We start from the raw sequence: 21,359 nt of genomic DNA on the forward strand, positions 1-21,359 counted from the left end.
CGTTGACCGGACTACGACAAACCTCATGCAGCCACACTTTAAAGCGCTGAAAGACTCCATGCAGGATTTCTTCTCCATTAAAGCGGACCTCGGCGGGGTGATCCACAACCGGAGCTTTTTTTCTGTTTGTTTGCTTTTTTTTGGGGGGGGGGGGGGGGGGGGGGGGGTCTTTTTTTTCTTTTAACCCCCTTTTCCAGCGCCCTCACGTGCAGCCTATAACCCGAATCGTTTCGTGGCTCGTTTCACTTGTTTTCATTACTTTTCATAAAGCCCCGGCATCGCTAGTCGGCATTTACACGAAAACTAACCTCCATTATTTTAAATATCCAACACATAATTTCCCCCTCTCTGCAGTATTCCCTTTGATTCACGCTTGACTCATATGGCTTCAGGGCCAATAGGGGTCCGCCTTTGGGGCGCCTTAAAACCGTTCCTTCTTATCCCCCCTTTCATCATCTAACCTGGGACGCCTTGAAACTGCAGGGCCAGTTATTGCCTTTTTTCCCCTCCCGGACAGCCCAATGCGGACTGGCCAACAGCCAATCAGAGTCTTGTTTACATTCTGTGACTGACAATGCTCTGTCCTCGTGCCAGCCAATCAGAAGCAAGCATACAATAGGGGATTCATTTGTAAACATTTAAAATAATGCAGTAACCAATCCATAGTAATAGCACTGCGTGGATAAAATTGGGGAATATATCTTATCTCCATGATTCCGCATGGAGATAAGATAAATTCGTCTTGCGAGCATTGGTCAGAAATGCTGTAATGGCTGTAAAGAAGGGGAAAAGTAGAAGTACACGTGTTTATATGTATCCCCATGGATGAACGCCTTGAATTGCTAACAACATTTTAAAAGATATGGGCTATTAATCTATAATCTATAAGTAGTCTGCTTGTACTTGGTGTTGCAATGTTTTGTTTTCAAAACTGCATTTGTGAATAAAAACGGTATTATTTTATTGATTATTTAAACACTATATATTCTAGCGATGAAAAGACTGCTCAGATGGTTTGTAGGCAAAGATCCCTTGTTTAGCTTTAAATAAGTAATTAAAAAAACAAAAACAATTTAATTTAACATCTTCAATAGGGGGTGTCAAACATAAGGCCTGAGGATCAGATTTAGCTCTGCAAAGACTCCAATCCGGCTCCCTGTACAGCTTTAGAAAGTTGTGCAAAAATTTGGAACGTTTAACTGTATTTTTATAGGTTTGATTATTGATTAAGACCCCCACCCCCCACTGCCATCCACACTAGACCAAAGTAAAAGGACGTTTTCTATGAATGAAAGAAAGCTTTGTGTTCTAAATGTACAATTACAAGACAGTCTGAGCAATGAACACGTATATCCTTCATTTTCACTGGCCCAGCCCAATTCACATCAAAGTTGGATGTATATGGCCCAAAAAGTAAAATGAGATTGACATCCATGCTCTACAGTGTACTCTTTTATTTTCTTCTTTCTCTCTCTCTCTCTCTTGTTTACACACACACACACACACACACACACACACACACACACACACACACACACACACACACACACACACACACACACACACACGTATATTAAGTGTTTATGCTTTTATGTGGATTATTGCTCATTTGTGGCTTTAGAATTTTGGTAAATGGTTAAAACGACTCTTTTTTTTTTATTAGTGTCTCTTCCTTAGAATACTTTGGTGCACTGCTATAAATAATTAAATGCACATGAATGTAATATGTGCCGTTTAATTCTTGATTTTATACTATCATCAAGCCGTTCTCTATCTTAGTTTTATCTGCGATAGATTAAAAGCTGTGCTCGTGGTGCACTGCGCTCTATTGTAGCGATTTGTGCATCCAGTGCTTTTAAATCTGGCGCTTTTCACTCCTTTTATCACTGCCAGTCACCACACTATTGGTCTCTGCTGCCAGCCAATCGGAAACCACCCTGTCCGCGGGCAGGCGGCACGAGCTCATTAACATGCAGGCATCCGACCAATGGAAGGATGTGTTTACCCTGCCCTCGAGACGCGAGGTACGCAGTTGCACCGGGAGAGAAACCGCTGCTCGGAGATCCGAGCCGCAATCCAGCCAGGCCGGAAGCCCCGGTCGCACTGCTTCCATAGAGTGAACCAGCAGGCTACTGCACAGCCTCAGATGGAAATAGTCTACTATAGGATTACACTCTAGCCACATGGTTTATTTCAGATTTTGATTTAAATGGGCGTCGCACTTGGCCTTGCACCTTTCCTCCTTGAATTTTGTGATTTTATAATTTATGGTTATGCAAGGATTTAACATACCAGTAAGTAGTAATTTTATATACCTGATTTTCTTTACTTTTAATAAAACATACCAGGGCCTGTTTCCTCGTTGTAAAATGACAGATGGTGTAGTAAAAATGCAGATTAAAAAAAATGCCAGGCTGTATGTGGCATGCTGTGCATTATAGAGTGCCTTGTTATAATTTCTAAAATAACAAAACAGGATGAGCTGTATCTTCCGAGGAATAAATTGTAATTTTATACCCTACATTTACATTTACATGACATAATCAAGGGCCTATTATTATTATTATTATTATTATTATTATTATTATTATTATTATGCAATGTAATATTATAAAATGACTACTAATTAACGACTTTACAGCTCTTTTTTATTATCAAGAAGCTTAGCTGTATTATATTTTATGTGTTTTTATATTTTAGTTTAATTATTTTTTGATTAATTTTAATTTCAGCTATTTAAATAATAATAATAAAATAAAAAATAATATCGTTTGATTAATAGTTTAGAATACTGTGCTTTACCTCTTGGTGTGTCTATATTATGGCTGCCAGACTTATAAATTCCTACCGGAAAATTTGCATACAAAGAGAACGGGAGGAATGTCTTCACACACCCCGGCCGATGTGCACTCCTTGCCGGCCAGCTCAGTCGCGGAGGGCCGCTTGTCTCGCAGCACTATCCGACCTATACCGCGTGATTTGATTAACTATCTGCTTTCCTGCCGTCGACTCGATCTTACAATTGTAATTGACATTGGCTTAATCAATTGTATTATGGTGGTCGATCCTTTGATTTTTTTTCTCCCGTTATTCGAACGATTGTTTGATGCACGATTTCGCAAATTTTAGGCTAAAATAAAAAACAACAACAACAAATAACCACATGCGATTACACGGCAGCAATTACATGCCCGTGCGTATACTTTCGGAATATTTAGAAAGCTGGTAAATGCTCAGTAGTGTTATTCTTACAGGTCTGTTGGCATACAGGGAAGGCTGAACGTAACAGCATGGCGAGGGGAAGGTAATGGCCGACTGCAAAGCACTTTCTCAGTGTGGAAACAAAGGCAGTCCTCCTGACGGGCGGCCATTCACCTTGGATCGCTTTGCAGCCCAAGAACGCAATCTTCTGCTATCATGAATGCTATAGCAGGGCTTATTTCACGTTTTCGCGTTGAGGATTCACATGCAAGCTCACACATTACCTCAGGAAGGCTCGGTCAATACGATTTTTTTCTTCTTCCCAAGGACCTGCGAATGGAGCGATTTTATTGTTGTTGTGTGTGTGACATTGGATTGGAGGCTGTAACTGGCAACATGGGGAGATAATGGTGCTGAGAATGAAATAGCTTAAATGATAATATGCCTGCTCTCTATTGGACGTTGTAAAAAAAATAGTTTTAATTTAATTACATTTTATTTTAGTTATTACATTTATGAAACAGATATAGATTATTATCTTGGCAATCCATTTGTAAAAGCTATTGATGACCTCAGATGGAGAATCTATAATATAAAATGAATCTTTCACTTATATTTTGGAAATTACTAGAGTTGTTTTTGAATCCCCCCCACCAACAGCCAGTACTGAAGCACAATATAAGCTTTCCCCTTTTGGGAGACCTGTTAAAATTCGTAATATATATATATATTTTTCTCCTTTTTTTTTTTAACAGTAAAATACAGTTTATTTTCATTTTGAGAATGGGCCACTTTCCCATCCAGACTAAATATTTCTATTTTTGTGGCATGGCAGAGGATGTAGCCTGTAATGTATTTACTACTCCATTTGATTACCTGACCTGAAATAGGTCAAGGCAGACGAAGACAGTGAGAGTGCAGTTATTCACGTGCGCACACACATATACTCACGCGCAGACGCGCGCACGTGCACACACTCGCTCACACACACACTCAGGGAGAGAGGGAGAAAGAGAGGGGGTGAGTCCATGCCTTTCAGGAGCTGATGCATCTCTGTTATAAGGCTGTATTCTAAGTATATTATTATTTATTATTATTACTATTAATATTTTCAATACAATTCTTACGATTTGTGTCGAAACTCTGCGAACTGACAGCTCAGACTTCCTCTTCAAATAGTTTCTTTTATTGTCATATTTATTAAGAACTGGGATTTTTGTAGCTTGAAAATGCTGCATGATATATTCGCGATTTATGCCACTTAATATCGTTATAGAGCAAAACGGTGCCATGCGTAATGAGAGGTGGATGGAGATTACAGAGGCACAAAAAACGCCATGCATCAACCCGAGACAATAGGACGAGCTAGAGAAGGCAGGCAGCGTTGTTCACCTTGAGATAGGCTGAGTAGGCTTCCATCATTTTTAACCCTCCGAAACAGGACGACACGTTTCCTCTCCCTATCAAAACTACAAAGCGGGGGTAGGGGGGATTGTCAGATTGCCGCAGAAATCACAGTTGATCTAAATCATTATATTGCATGTCATTGTGCTTTTAGAGATGGTGACATCTGGTGACTGCTGACATGGATGTTGAATAAAATGTTTAGGCTCGACGTAATCTGAGCATTGTAATGCTTTGCATACAAAAGTGAACATATAGAAACCTAAAATGTGTCACCCTGCTCGACGTGTCTGTGAAATCTGAAGTACTCCCCTCCATATTTAGGCCTGTATCCCAGGCTGATCAATAGAGCCGGAGCTGAACCCGGCTCAGTGGGCTTTCGGGCGCCTCGGTGGTCGTTTGTATCTGCCATGTCTTATTTTCTGTAGTCAGTTATAAGTCGTAAGGTTTATTTTTTTTATTAGCAATATTTTAAATATATATCCTTAGTGTGACAGGAAGGATATTTGAGCAGAAATAAATGAAGCGGTACTAATGATGTGTTTTCTCCCATTTATTTTATAGTACTAGACTGCAGTAATGTTTTGCATCGTGTTAGGCTTATCTTAAATGAGCTTTCCATTTTTTCCATTTACTGAACATGTCTCTGAATTTCTCCACTGACAGAAAAGATGATCGGGGGCTACGTTTTTGGCTGGAGAAGCCTGCGATCGACTGAATGCAACACATAGATACGAGGGAAAGGATTATTATATGGGTTGCATTTGATTTTCCTGACCTGCCCTATCCGGATTTCGGATTACTAAACATTCTTCGGAATGGAAGGACGGGATTTCGCTGCTCCGGCGCACCTCCTTTCTGAGCGGGGCGCCTTGGTGCACCGAGCCGCCTCTCGGATCGCTCCCTCGGGCCACAGCTCTGTGCAGCATGCCGGCCACTTCCCGCCGGGGAAATACTACCCCTCACACATACCAATGGCTCCCCACTCAGGTTAGTCAAACGTATAATGTGTGTGTGTCTCCCACACAGCAATACTGTTTTTCTTTTTTCTTTTTTTTTCTCATTTTGTTGTGCCATAAAGCCAGCTGTGCATTTATCAGCCCGAATACAAGACGGTGTCGGGCATGTATATGGAGTCGTACCAAGCTGATTATTTTTGCACAAAAGAGAATAATAGAGGGGGTTTTTCTGTTATAAATTATGGGCTGCTCAGGTGTGACTGTTTACAGGAATCCGCTATGCAAATATCAGCTAATAAATCAAGAGAGATTTGATTTACACAAGGCCTTAAACCAGGAATTGTGATTAAGCTGAATCAACATTTATCTTAAAGGTAATGACGACATCTTTGTTAAACAAATAGTCACTTGATAAGATGGGTAAATGCCATGTGTTTAAGAGCTGTTTTAGTTTGCACGTAGGAAGCTGGACAGAGCACAACGACACTGATTTCCTGCTGGCTCGCGAGCTGAATTTAAAATGAGATTTTGTCACTTCACGTTAAATTGTAAAGTGTCACAATGATGCCATCGCTTAACCAAAACCCTTGGCCATACCCAGAGCCATAAGCACGGAATGGATGGATGGATGGATGGATGGATGGATGGATGGATGAGCAGGTCTGCATGGGTTATGGCGTATGAAGGTTATAGGAAGGAAAGCAATACTAATCCTCCTTCTATATTGGGCTTTGAAGTGTCGGGGTGCAAATGTGTTCACAGTGAATGCATCAGGTTTAGCAAGTGACTTGGGTTTCATGTGAACCCAAATGTGAATGTTTTACAAACGGAAGTATGCACATTTGTGTCTGCACAGAAGAGTCCAAAATTTACAACCCTGCAGAATTAACTCCAACAGCTCATATGTTTTTTTTTGTTTGTTTTTTTTAAAGGACAATAAAAGAAAATGATGCACAGTCCCTCCACCCCACAAAACCTTGAAAGTGCTCCTCTTTACACATTTACTTGATTTGTGGTCACTTTTTGTGCCCACATTCAGTTTTTTTTAAAATTCTCTTCACACATTATTCTGGATTTAATTAAATATATAATGGCAAGAATTCAGTTCAGACAGGAAAAAAAGGATAATATAATTATATTGCACATCTGTTTTAATGGACTGGATCACAAAATGCGTGTTGGCCCTTTTTAGTTTGTCCACCCATGTAAAACAAAAGAGATTTAAATAAGATAAGTCAAAACAGAGGCGTATTGATTGCATCAAACAGCTCCACTTTTGAAAGAATCTTCTTTGAAAATATGTAAATGCAACCCCTAAAAACACATGTTTATGATGCAGCTGAGCAGTCTTGGGTTACTGGCAAGCAAAAAGGCATATTTAAATATTTAAACCCTTTAAAGTTATTTTATATGCCCAAGCCGCTAAAAGTGTAACAACCCGCTCAGTGTCGGTGGTGAAAATTCAGCATGCATGTCATCCCTGATGATAAAAAAAATCTGAATTGTTATTTTATATACTTGTTTGTTTATTTATGTTTGGGATTTTTTAAATAAAGTGTTCTGCTACAGCAGGGCAGGGTTGTAGTAAGTTAACCAGATCCTAACCAAATTCTGCATTCATTTGCAAAAATCCTACTAAACATGAGGCATAATTAGTCATTCAGGAGAATTCATGGGTGCCGTTCACAATTCATCTCTCATCATTCATGTGTGCTTTTGGCAGTAGTGACACACACACACACACACACACACACACACACACACACACACACACACACACACACACACACACACACACACACACACACACACAGTGCCTGCATCCATATGTCTTTCATTTTTATTGTTTTATTTTCTTACCATTCATTCTTACAGATGTTTTGCTTGAGAGCACGAAGGCTCAGTGCTGGCTACAGAGCACAGGTGCACCCCTCCACCGCCTGCCCCCCAACCATATTTGGTGTACCTTTCGTAGTATTGTGCTACACACACGAAGGCCTAACCTTCCAAATGTCATCACTGTTCAATGAGCAACACAGGTGGTTTATTGTTCTCCTCAGTCTTGTCAGTAGCGCATGGGCGTGACAGCGGCGCGATCTAATATCCTCGTGATCTGCAAAATGATTTTATTCTTTACATTTCAAGTGTTTGATTGAATTAACATAAAAATAATTTGACATAATTTCCAAATCTTCTCTAGCCTCCACTAGGATGACTTTGTTATTGTGCTCTGCTGACATCCAGCATTTGATTCATTGTTTCAATAATATTTGTAAATGTCAGGCATGCCATGATGCAGATATGTGGATGAGACATGAAGCATAATTTATATATATATATATATATATATATATATATATATATATATATATATAATAGCAGCTTGTAAAAATATTGGATTATTTCTGTCAAGACCGCATGTTGCATTTTTTTAGACATTTAAAAAAAAAGAAATATTTGGTGGCAGAACTAGCTTTTAATACCAGCACCTGGATAGAAAGTTCATTAAAACACAATTTAAATGTAAACTCGTGTTGTAAAAGGAAAAAGAAAAAAAGATTTGTACTTATTCTGAATTCTTTTTTAGAAAGAACATTACTTTGCAATTTAATTGCTTTCATATAGATTTTTTTTTCCAGTTTCCCCAAAACATTAAATCAAATCTTACTATGTAAGATTGGTTAAATGCTTGTAGGGTGTCGAACCAAACTGGTTCCAGTTTGTTCATCTTGACAGGGCAGGTCATTAGTGTCCCTTCAAGTGTCCTGTATGCTGGCAACATTAGCACAACTGAGCGTGTTGTTTGCGGAGTGTGTTCAGTTTCTCTTCACTTTACCCCTGGGGACTAACTTGCACACTGGTTCACATGAATACTTTACAAAGAGCATGAATATTTCAGGGTTGATGTAAAAAATGCATTCAAAGGCGGGTTTCTGATGTGGCTCCTTGAAAGGGTTCCTCTGACGTTGCGGAGGTATTTATTGCGAGCGCTCCCTTCACCCATTGCTGCTAAAAAAGAGCGATGGCAGTTGCAGCATTCTCCTCTGGCATTGTTCCTAACAGGCTTTTGGAATTTTGAATTTTTTTTCTGGGAAAAAATTCCTTTGTTTTTGGGGAGGTTTTCGGCATGCCACATTCACACTGCTACCCTCTTGTCCACTGAACCATGTTACTTAGAGCCAGTAGAGACTCTGTCAGTTTGCATTTGCCTCTGTCCATCTTCACCTACTACAAGCCAGTCATTTGTAATGCATGTCAGGTGGTCGATTTATAGTTTACACTTGCACTGTGTTCTGGGAATCTGACATTGGAGCAACTTCTCTCTGCCTGTACTTGCTGATACAGTTCGACACAGACCTGTAAACTCCTCTAATGCGATTTAATTTGGCCAGTTCATTTACAAGGACTTTGAAATAGTAATTTTATCTTCTTCTGGCTCCAATGCAGAGTTGGAGACGGTCCTCGCTTGGCTGTGAGGCCAAGATTCAGATGCTGGATAGTGTCAGAGCAGGAGACACAGTGGAGCTGTCTTTACTGCTGGCATTTATGGCTGTGGGCTCATCTTTCAGCCATATTGTTCTGATCAGTGTGCTCTGACTGAGGTGTGGCTGTGTGAAAGCAGCGGGGGGTTCACAGCCTGTCCATGGCTGAGCTCTGCTCTAAACATCCCATGTAATCAAAGGTCATATTTATGCCATCTCACTTAGTCTCCTCTTCCTTTGCATCTGCCCGGCCTCCCTTTCCATAGGCTGTCCTCTGTCTCTTTTTCCCTTCCATTTTTCAGTCTCCTTTCTTTCCAGCAGGAAGACTCTTGTGTCTGGGAAGTAGTGGTCTTCCTGCCACTTCTGTTTTAGCCACCCTCCCTTGCCCCTGGGCCATTGTTGTAGACCACAGATTTGTGTGTGTTTTACAGCTGCTGTTAAAGATAAAAAACAGCCCCTTCCACCCCCTTTATTGTTTTCTGGTAGGATGTCCCTGTCATTCCCTTGGTTTTTATGTCCTAGTTGGATATCTGAGCAGCGCCCCCCCCTTCAAAGGTTAGCCATGCTGTCTGGCTTCTCCCATTTTTTTTCCAAAGGAGAATAAATAACTTTACTGGGACTTTTATTGAACGTCTCATTGCTGGACTGTCCCATGGGTCTGTGGATGCTGGGAAGAGGCTTCAAACACAAACACAGGTGTTTGGTGGAGTTAGCAAGGGGCTGGTTACAACCAGGGTCTTTAAAACAATAAACTTCAGCGAGTGAGTGAAGGTTGTTTGTGGGAAAAGAGGTTTCTTCTTCTTGGCCTTGTAGTTCTAGTGTTTTGAACACTCACCGGGTTTGTACCCAGCTCCTGTTTGCCTTTGCCCACTCCCCTTCCTTGTTGACCCCAGACAAGAGCAGCGGCTGGAGTGTGTTTCATGGCCAGTGTAATTATTTAGCAGCACAGCTTCCAGCCTCACTCATCCTGCCACTAGTCTTTTCTCTGGAACTCTAAACCTTTTGGGCTATAGTGACATCTGAGCGAACATACATTTTGAATATAGTGAGCATTGTATTAAAAGGCTACTTGTACACAGGGGCAACTATAGTTGATGTGCAGTGACAGAGCATGGGTCTTAAGCCAAGTTCTATTTGGCTTTACGCTACGGCTCTGCAAAACAGAGTGAGAACCATGGCCTGTTGTTGGGCTCATTTGTGGATTGTTGTGATATAACACAGTTCAGACATGCTGTCAGTGGAGTCCCCCTGAATAGTGGAGGCGTTGCTTGGCATCCTACACCTGGCTGAAATAGCACCTTGCCCTGTGCAGCTGCCATCTGTCACCTTCCCCTGACACTGCGGCCCCCCCTGGAAATCCAACTGACTGGCAAGGGCAGTCAACTGTCTGTGAAAGGGTAAGCCCCTTACATATTTGCAAATACCTTTGCTTGCAAGAGTAACAAGACTTTAGGTGTATCTGTATCATTAAAAAGAATTTTTTTTACTAATGATTTAAGTGATCATGAAAAAATATTAGCATCTAAATCAGCCACTGAGTGTAATAAATTTAAAGTTCTATTATTTAAATTTTGTTGCTTATCAGCAAAACTGTTCACACAAAGTGAACGCCTTGGGTAGAGAAAAAAAAGGATCTGACTTTGCAAGAGGATTTTGGTTAACTGGTGGCCATGTTACCTCAGATACAGGCTCTTGACTCAGTCCGCTACCCAAACCACACCATGTGGCATGATGCCACAGAACCCTTGCCTTGAGCTTGGGGCGTGTACACAGGACAAACACAAAGGAGTCCCATGGGTGACAGTGACTACCAGGGTAGTACCTTCCTGTATTGGATTTCAGGGCATTGGATTTCAAAACCCTCTCATGTATTTTTACACTCAATGTGAGGAAGTGAAAAGTTAATTGACGAATCCAACGAAGCCACGATGAACATGCACGCACATATGCATGCACGCAAAAAATAATGAAAATAAAAGTGTTGTTGCCTGCTTAAATAGACTGATAGGTTTGCCCAAAGCCAACCGCTGCTATTTTGTTTGTGATTCAGATCTCTCTCTGCCCCCTTCATGCTCCCTCCCTCTCTCTTCTAGTATCAGGCTGCTTCTCATCAGGCAGCCCCAGGCCCACCTCAGCGCATGGCCGTATTGCATGTGACAGCTGTTAGACATTATTAACGGCTCAAGCAGAAAATCCAGATTACTGTTTTTTTAATTTCAATTTTATTATTGTAATCGTTCAGTGAAAAGAACAAAAAAAAAAACAAAATAGGGGGGCCCTTTTGTTGTTAGCAGATTTGCGGTCAGTGACAATACTGCAAGCACACGAGTGTTATGAATGTGTGTGTGGTTATGTTTGGGTTGGTGGGTGGGTTTGCGTGTGTGTTTGTGTGTCTTGGGGTAGTGTTCTCCAGACAAACCACCCCACCCCACTAGAGCTGAGGCACCCCGTGGTTGGCTGTGAGGCCTAGACAGGTGCATTGTTAACCCTCTAACGTCTGAGCCTGTCTCTGCTGGATCTGATGTTAGTTCTCTGGCAGAATTGAATGCCACTTGGTGCGGCATGTGTAGCAGTCCCAATTTGTGCTGCATTCACAGGAAACAGCATGCTGCTCTAATGGCGTGTTCTTTCTCCGCACAAATTAGGAGTTTTGAAAATGACAGTTTTTCGGGGTAGCTGTGCAGGCTTCACTTTCTGCTTCAGCACTAACATGTTGTAATGTCTGGATTTTTATTTTGAAACAACGATATAATTCAGCAACTGCTATGGTTTTTCTCTAGAGTTTGTCTTTATTTCCTTCACTTTCTATTTTCTGGATTCTGAGCTTCCCTTACTCAAATGACTGTAATCTATAAATGATAGTGTGCGGCAAACTGGTAGAAAAACTTTACCCACGTTTCGAAGTCTGCCAGTGAAGAGAAGCAGGTGTTTGTGATGTACAGTACCATTCAATAAGATGTTCCACTTAGTATATGCAAAAAAGAAAATTGCCATTAAATATACAAGCCGTATGCCTCTGAAGAGTGTGTCAGCCCTTTTGTGAGAAAACAAAGATTAGCATCAGGAATTCCATTTTAATAAGTCTCTTGGGAATATCCAACCAGATGCCAAGTCCTCAATCCAAAAGGGACTTGTTGCACTTTCTGTCTCTCTCGCTCTGTTTTTTCCACCCTCTGTCTTGGTCTCTCTCTCTTGCATGAATATCCTGAGCTCTGCCTGACACTGATCAGAACCCCCCCAAAAACTTCTTCCTCCCCTTCTGCTTTCTGTTCAAATCACTCGTTTTGCACCATAAATTCTCTCATGCCTACACATTTGTTCTTTGATGATCCATGTCATACCCTTTCTGCTCCTCCCTGAAGCTTCCCCACATCCTCCATTTCCCCCACCCTTTTCATATTCACCCCCCCCCCCCCCCCCACCACCACCAGTTCCTCAAAATGGATTTGTTTTGTTGCCCTCCACCTCTTTCTGCATATTTTCCCCCTGCCCCCTCTGCCTGATGTGACCACTAGGCTACACTGCCTCCTCTCTCTCTGATACAGTATGCATCCCGTGGATCCGGGGTAAATGACTGGCTTTGCAGCAACAGATGTGCGTACGTCTGCTGTCGCTGCTTTGCAGTAAGGTTTTTCCTCTTGCCATGCGTGCCCACTGACCTCCCCTCTGGTGTTAGCGAGTTAAGGTTACTTTGTTTCCTCGAGAAAGAAAGAAAAAACGGACAGAGAGAGGGATGTGACGGCAAGTCTGGATGCACACTTGTCAAATGCTGTCATACACTTGCTGGTGCATTACAAATACATACGCATAAAAAACAGCATGTACACACTTGCGTATGCACACACACACACACACACACACACACACACACACACACACACACACACACACACACACACACACACACACACACACACATCATAAGGACGTCATGCAGTCTCACACATCTTCCTTCCCAGGAGGCCATGGGGCCAGTGGGACAGAGCAAGCTTGAGAGTCTGGTTCATCTGTTTACATCTAATTATAGAAACAGGGCTATTTCTGCAACCACTACTCCAGCTTTTTTCATATTCCAGAGTGAGAGAGAGAAGGAGGGAGGGAGGGAGGGAGGGAGGGAGGGAGGGAGACAGTTGGGGAGTAGGAATAAAAGGAAGGTGTGAGAGAGAGACGAAGAGAGAGAGAGAAGAAAGAGGAAAAAAAACAAAGCCTTGACAGCCTTTTCTCACAATGGTGAGCGGTTATCTCATCCCCTCAGCACTGCTACAGTCTGCAGTGTCTCAGTACAGTACAACAGGACAGGGAGGGGGAGAGTGTCTTGTATTGTAAGCCCTCTCATCCTCATGTAACATGAATGTGCAAATTTATGAGAAACAAGCAACAGCAAAACAAAGCAATCGCTGTTTTCTGTTTTTTCTTTCTTTCCTTTCCCCCCTTATCCATTAGCCTTGACAGTCACCCCAATAAAAGAGAATAAATTCTGCACCCGTGCCCTGTAGGCTTTTAGTTTGACCCAGTGGAGAGCGCCATCCATCCAAAACAGTCCAAACAAAACGAAGTAAGAGTTGATGTTTGGGATTAACGTTGTATAAAATGTATCTAGTATTAAAGCGACGGGGCCAGTGCTGTAGTTAATCCTCAAGCTTGGTGGCTGACACCCAGCTGAGTGGCTGCAGTTTGCCGGTGGGGCTGGAGCGGGGGAGGCACTGGGCTTCCTGCCTGGGGATGCCAGGTGAGAGCCAGATCAGGCCAGGGATGTGCCTCTTTTTGTTTTTTTGTTTTTTTTTGGGGGGGGGGGGGGCAGGCAGGCTGCAGCCTCTTGCAGGTGTTTTCATTACAAAAAAGAAAAAGAGGAAGAAGAGGAAAAAGAAAAGAGGCTGAATGCACAGCCTGTGGGATGCAACTTGAGACAGGTTCTTCCCATCCCCCCACCCTAATACATAAACTCCTACATAATGGAAATGCTTGCTTGCATACACCAAACTGCCACCACCCACTCCTTTTCCTTTATTCTCAGACGTGGCAGGTAAATTAATTGGCTGCCAGTGTGTAACATATATGCCGAGATAAAGGTGCTCTGTCTGGCCGAGGTGTAGCGTAACGACCGTAATGATAGCTCCATTGTGCTTATGTTTAGGGGGGTAGTTAGCGGCACAGCTAGCAGGGTCGTTGCCGGAGGGCTGGATAGCCTCTGATTAATAGTGGGGAATGCTTTGAAGTGACACCCAAGTGCACCCGCTCACAGGCTAATGGCAATGCCATCGGTATAGGGAGTGCTCCCTCTTCCTCAGTCTTCATTAGCTAAGTTTCCCCAGTACTCTCTCGCCACCCACGCCTTACATGCTTGCCTCTTATATAGACAGCCTTTAGGAACACTTACGTGTTTTATTCTTGCAGTTGTTCCGTGGTTCCGCTGTCATTTCTCATTCACATTTGTGTAAGGAGTTTTTTTTTTAAGGCATCGAACGTCAGCAAAGAAGAGGCCTTTACTCACAGAGTTTCACCACGAAGGTGAACTGTGTCACAGCCTAAAGACTCATGGGATTCATGTGGCACAAGTGGGACATGGCAGGGGACTGTTCCCAGGATCCACTTTGATCTGGCATGCTGACGGACGAGCTACAGCTGTGGATGTGTGTGTGTTGTAGCAGGGAGGCAGGGTTGGGTCTGTCAGCTGTTGCAGTAAAGTAAACTATTAGTGGTGGGAGAAGGCAGCGATTCCAGTGAAGAATTAGAACCAGTTCTAATTGCAGTGAGGTTGGGCTATGATTACATGCTGGCTAATGCACTGACAGACCTCTTACTTGGCTGGCTCTCAGAAAGCTGCTGAAATGGCTCGATGCCTTTTGGTTATACAGCATAATGGGAGGGTGTGTGAACACACTTGTGTGTGTGTGTGTGTTTGGTATGTGTGGGTGGCTGCCTGTGTGTATCTCTGATTAAACTTGCTTTTAAGGAGTGGGGGTTTTTTGTGCTTTTTGCATGTTTTCCCGCAAGTTTTTGCATACTTGTGCGTTTTCTGTTTGATAGCTGTGCTCCGCTTGTTTCTTGAGTGCCTGTCATTATTTGTAGTAGAAGCAACTTTTCTTTCCAAATCAAAACTCAGCTGGCACAACTGTCTCTGAACAGTACAGAAGAAGTGTGTTTTAGTGTGTTTTGAGTTTTTGTGTGTATGCCTCTGTTGTATTTGTGTGTGTGTCTGTGTATGCCCATGGGAAACGGCAATCAAAGGAGCCGTGTGGTGTAGAGATTGTATGAAAGGAGTGAGAGAGGAAACAGAGTGGCAGGCAGCTGAGAGGGCAGCATGTGGGGGTGGACAGGGGGCTGATGCAGGTGCCTAATTCTACCTCATCTCTGGGCATTTTATATTCCATCCATCTCTCTCTTCTCCAGTTCTTTATGGGGCTGCTGGTTGATAAATCCACCTGCTTCAATTACATTGCTGATTAGCGGGTATGTCTGAATAATAGCACACAGATGGATTTATACATTGTAAGCCTGTTGCTGAAGTAATCAGGTAGGACTTTTAAGAAGCTGTGCTTATTTTTCACCTCATAATTTGAATTATAATTAGGATTTTGCGTGTGTGTGTGTGTGTGTGTGTTTATTCAGGTGTAAAGGCTTCTTTCCCTTCTACAAGAAGCTCAGCAGTAAAGTGCTTAAAATCACATGATATTCCTTGCATATGGCCTGACAGTTATGGGAAATATCTGCTGTTTCTTCTTCAGACCCTTAGGCCTGTGTTGTCTGTTTTTTTATCTAGGCAGAAAAAATACAGACATCATTGTGGTTTCTCTGAGCTCTGGAGGTCAGAGAAAACATTCAACAGAGTCACAGGAATTTTCTAGTGTGTATCTGTGCTGATTACTTACTGGTTTAGTCGTGGCTCTTACATAGACTGGTGTGTTTCAAGGATTACTCACGGGATCACATGAGAGATCTTCAGGAGGCATTTTCATACAGCAGGGACCCCAAATGCAACCCCAACAACAGTCCACTGATGACTACCAGTCATAAATGTGTCATGTGTATGTTTATTCGTGTGTGGTTGTTAGGAAACAAAATGGGATGAGTTTGAGTTTATTAATTCATGTACAAGATCAGTAACGTGTCGGCTAAGCAGTGAGGTATGAGGAGCGAATTGGTCATCCTTGGTAACAGGGTATTGCGAGACTAGAATAATCTGTACACATGGAAACTGGATGGATAAATACCACGTGTGTAGCGGTAAAGTAGGCAGCTGTGTGGGAAGCAGAGGATTGTTGGGAAGAGTGGAACATGTGAGGGTTGTGCAGATGTCTGTTATTTTAGAGAGCAAATTTTCTTTAAGCTATGAGGTCCACAGTGTATTAACTCTATTGTGTGTGTGTGTGTGTGTGTGTGTGTGTGTGTGTGTGTGTGTGTGTGTGTGTGTGTGTGTGTGTGTGTGTGTGTGTGTGTGTGTGTGTGTGTGTGTGTGTGTGACTAAATGCGTGTATCCCTGTTTGACAGATCTTATTTCAGAAAGTGGAGCTGCTTTGAGGATCAATACTGACATGCTGACTGCACTCGTGCACATGCACGACGCACATACACACACTTTTTTTGGGCTCAGTGTCTCATCTGTCAGTTGTCAGTTTTCTCCAGCTCCATGGGTTCTCTTTCGAGCTAGGCAGATGGCGAACACTCAGAATGAAAGCAGATCCTAAGTCCTTTTGGATCTCCATCAGTCTCTGGGACCATCCTGCACAGGGCTCAAGTTTCTCAAGCACCGGCTGAGCCTTCCCGGCGCTCCAAACCAGCCATTTCGTCACCTTGCTTTACCCAGCTCACGTATGTCGAGTGTAACGGCGGTTCTTTTAAGTCTCGCATCCAGCAGCAGTCCACATTAACTCACGCAAGCGCTGAAGCTAAAAAGGCTGCTGACAGTTGCTCCCATTGCTTACTCCACCTCCTCCCTACCAGTTCAACAGATACCTAATCCCAGTAGGGTATCTATGCCCCTCTGCTCTTCCAGCTTCTCACCAAGTGTGTAGCCCTACACTGCATGCATTAACCAAGTTCACCAAAGGGCATATTTCCCCACACTGGTCCATGTCTCTTACCTGAAGGAGCAGCTGCACTTCAGGGTCTACCAGCCTGTATGTTTTTATTTGAGAATGAGCAGGGTTCATTACAGCACGCTTGCTTGGACTTGCTTTTGTTTGAAGGCCGCCCTGCACCTAACTGCAAGAGATTTTTATGAGGCACGGTTCTGAGCCAGTCAGCCAGGCTGCTGTGCCACAACCAGATTGGTGGGGAGCAGTGCCATCCCACCACATACACCATCTGGGAGATTGTGCGGAGAGGAAGGGAGAAAGTTTGTGTTCTTTTGATTATGCACATATGTTTGTGTAGGTTTGTATTTGTGAACATGCAAAGGGAGAATGGTGGTTAGAGCTACTTGTGAAAGGATTTTTTTTTTTTTAAAAAGGGTGAAAAAAGTTAGTCTTTTTTTAAAAGAAATTTAAGGTGGACCTTATACTGCCCCTGCCCACATCTTGTGATGTATGGGCTTGTGAAGGAAATCTCTCATTTGCCACTTTTCGTCTTTTTTTCATGTCATTTTTTTCTCTCACTCCGTCTCAGTGGAATTCAGTTTTTCTCCAGATCTTTCACTGTTTCCACAAAGCAGCAATAGAATAAGACAGAATAAGGGAGAAAGGGAAGCGAAAAGGACGGCAGCCAGAAGGAAGCCGTAGTCCTTTTTTGCGATTGGTTTAAAACCATGTTGAATAAAAGCCTTGTCGTAGCGGATATGCTTCAAGTAAATATTCATAGGTGTTGACATGCCAGCGTAACGTATTGTGTTTGTGGCAAGCAGGCATGTCGGTATGCAGTGTATACTTTCTGCTTGTAAATAATTCAAAACACTTGTTATGGTGCTGTTCCCGCTGCATTGTGGTTTGAGCATCATTGTTGACACTAATAAATGAAAAAAAATGTGTTTGCATCTTTTGTGCAACTTTATATGGAGAACACTGCTGGCCACGGGGCTGAATGTAACTGGTTTTTGCTGCTAATATCTGCCGGTGAGCACATTACCACACTGAGGTCGCAGTCGGGTCAACTGAAGTCTGGAGCTTTTAGTGTTGGTGTGCATGTGAATGTACATTTATCATGTCTTTATGTGGACCTTACTCACTCAGGTGCTAGCTATAAATCTAGCTCACCCTTTCCTGGCCTGGTGAGGACACAGCAGGAGCCGATGGGGGTTCACCTTTTTTCTTTTCTTCTCTCTTCTTTTCTTCTCTCTTCTTTTCTTTTCTTTTCTTTTCTTTTCTTTTACAAACATTGGAGGGGGGGGGGGGGGGGGGGGGGGGTATAGGAGGCCAAAGGGTTAGACGGGAAGAGAAGAAGAGAAGAGAGATAAATGAGGGAGGGGGCTTAATGAGAGCCCTGACTCACATGATTATGGGACTGGCTGATAGAAATCAGGATCTTTCTCAAAGAAGTCAATTAACCCCCTCCCCCTACTCTAATTATGCATGGATTGCTCCACTGGCTCTTTACTGATAGGGCTGCTCAGCACAGCTCAATATGCAGACTCATGCTGCCTGAGTCTGTGTTGTGAGAAGCATTTGTCAAGCTTTTTTTTTCAGTCTGCTAGCAGCCTGCTTTAAACTCAGGGTTTTTCAAAGCCATTTGTTACCCCCATTCTACTCCTCTTTACTCACCTGCTCACAGTCAGTACCAGGCAGTGCCAGTAGGGGGCTCCACCCTCAGGAGGATTCTGGTTATTAGCGTATTAGTAACTAGATGATGACTGAACTCTGTGGTCAGAGTAAATAAGCAATGTTGTAGAATGTCAACACGACCAGGCGGCTCCTTCACAGCACCCAGTGTTGACATAACTGCTCTCTTATCTGAGGAGAGCAAAGCCCATCGCCACAATAGAAAGCTATGCCAGATCAAATACAGTAAAGGCTAGAAACCACACTCTCCAAAACACAAATCCATACTCACACAGTGGCTGTGAGGGAATGCGGTGCATGTGGTAATACATACAGCACAAAACAATGGATAAAGCTGCGGTCCCAGCACAGGTTATTCGTTCTGCTAGACTGTCTGGTTTTCATGTTAACCCATTAAAATAATGGGGTGTTTAGGGTGCTGGCAGTCTGCGTAAAGAACCTGGACTCTGCTGTTATTGCTCAGCTTGGTAACGAATCAGTCTGACAGTCATAAAACACGCTTTGCCATTAAGCATCAGTGAATGAGCGGTTTAAGGTGAAGTGACAACTAATAGTTGTCTCAAAAAAAAAAGCAGAAGAAAACAAAGGACGCAGGGGAGAGGACGCAAAAAGAAAGATGTCCGTGTTTTGATTTTCAAAATCTGTGTTTAAGCACCTGTGTCACATTTGTGATCTCTGTGTCAAAACATTTCAGGAGACCTTCTTCCCCTCATTGCCTCACAGCACCCTAATAACTCTTCTTTAGTCTGCTTCCTCGCCGCTTCCCCTCCACACGCCCCTCCTCTCCATTATGGCCTCTGCCAGATCTAGACGGCGCTTGGCTCACACTGGCGTTATGATAACCTGCTGAAAGCTGTTGCTCTCCTGTGAGCATGCAGACTCCCAGCCGAGGTTTCCCTGCATCACTTTTCCCTCGTGTTCTCCGGTCAACCCCACCACAGCTATGACTTGCTTCATTTGTTTCATACATTCACCAAATCATTGCATGAGTTCAGACCTTTCATATAAATTTTGGCTTTCTGACCCAGCATAGGTGCTGATATATTTTATGGCCACCAATGTTAAGCATAAATTAAAGAAAAATAAGAATAGGTGCACTGTTCAAAGTAACTTTAATAGTTACTCAGGGATACTGAGTTTTTATTTGAAACCTAAAACACTGCTAGTATAGAACTATTAGACATGGCCAGTTGGAAAACATTTTTTTTAACTTGCAGGTTTATAACTTTTCAGTATTTAGTGGTGTTTTTGTGTGACTTGTCAGTAAGTGTGTGTGATTGGAAGGATCTGCTAAGGCAAACCAAACAAGCAGCTGCAACACATCTGTTGACTTCGATCAGATGCTGCAAGCCTGTTGTAAGCCCACAAGGTCTGTTCCCTTCTTCTCTGCTATTTCTTTTATATATATATGTGTGTGTGTGTGTGTCCCAGACAAATACAGAGGGGAGGATAACACATGATGGCCCATAATGCCCCTCCAACATACTAAATGCGATCACTGTAAAAGTAATGGAGGACTGCAGTGGTAGCTGTTCATCCACACAGACAGGAATGAGCAGCTGATCTAGAAAAAACAATCCCCCTTCCTCCTCCGTGGTTTGACCTTGTATTTTTGCCTCTTCCACAATGAGTCGTTAAAGCCGTCAAGATAACCAGCTGGAGAGCAGAGGAGGCTAAGGTAGGTCATGGCAGGTCAGGGAACAGGAGGGGAGACAAGAGGCATTTAAATTTGTGGGGGGTTTTGTCTTTGCTGCTGCCTTGCTCTGTGTTACACTTTATCTGCTGATGTTTGTGCAATGATGAGCTCCGTTCTTTTGTAATGATGACAGGAAATGCTCTTAATTTTACTCATTTCTGCCTTTGTGGCTGCAGATGTTGAGCAGCACCGGCAGCAGCATTCCATAGATGACCGGTGTCAAGAGTTATCGCAAGATATAACTCATCTTTAAAGGCCAGTTTGGCAGCGTGATTTGGCTAAACTGGTGCATTTGAAAGTGCAGATGGATAAAGTGGGAGAGGAAGTGGTTATCTCCATGAGTCGAGAAGAGTTTTGTCATTATGGCTAAGACGTTTGGTAACAAGAGAAGTCAAGGTTATGCATGTGAGATTATACACTGTGTTCTTTACAAGGTGATACTGTATAATGTTTGGCCTTGGCTACCCAGGTGCCTCGCTTCCCCTTGTCTGTAGGTTATCAGAACAAAACTGCTTGCATTTGTCTTAGCCGAACGCTACAAGAATTAAACATTTTTCCTTTGTTCCCCCTGTGAACCAACAGCAAATTACATTCAGGGCTGCAGAAAGACCTTGGACTGGCTGGTGCAGCGGTTCCCGGCTCTGTTATCTGCACTGTTCTGCTCTGTGCCTCTGACAGGCTACATCAAAAAGAGAGAAGCCAGAGCAGGGAGCTGCCTTCTGTTTCTCTCACAGACATCAGACTTTATCATATTACAGGACAATCCAAGAGAACTTGGAGGACAGCAGCAACGTAGTGACTCCAACCAGACCCCTGATGTCCGGGACTGCTCTGCATGACCTAAATGAGGTGCCAGGCTACAGACGGAGGGAGGGAGAAAAGATGGGAAGACTGGGGAGAACAGGAC

At 43.0% G+C, this 21,359-nt stretch overlaps 1 protein-coding gene across 9 annotated transcripts in view; it reads left to right on the top strand.

Moving 5' to 3' along the window:
- Positions 1-2,002: 2,002 nt before the first annotated feature.
- The window catches only part of bahcc1a (BAH domain and coiled-coil containing 1a), a 62,006-nt gene continuing 42,649 nt past the window's right edge, over positions 2,003-21,359 (top strand). For 6 of the 9 annotated variants that reach the window (XM_080905361.1, XM_080905360.1, XM_080905359.1 and 3 more), the window contains exons 1-2: positions 2,003-2,294; positions 5,272-5,595. In XM_080905361.1, the coding sequence (XP_080761487.1) occupies positions 5,424-5,595 (172 nt within the window). In that variant the 5' untranslated portion in view covers positions 2,003-2,294; positions 5,272-5,423. Of the gene's footprint in view, positions 2,295-3,592; positions 3,612-4,953; positions 5,134-5,271; positions 5,596-21,359 lie in introns of those variants that run through there. The other 3 variants (XM_080905356.1, XM_080905355.1, XM_080905354.1) reach the window with 3 other exon arrangements.

Source organism: Rhamphochromis sp. 'chilingali' (genome assembly GCF_963969265.1).
Source record: "Rhamphochromis sp. 'chilingali' genome assembly, chromosome: 15".
NCBI lineage: Eukaryota > Metazoa > Chordata > Actinopteri > Cichliformes > Cichlidae > Rhamphochromis > Rhamphochromis sp. 'chilingali'.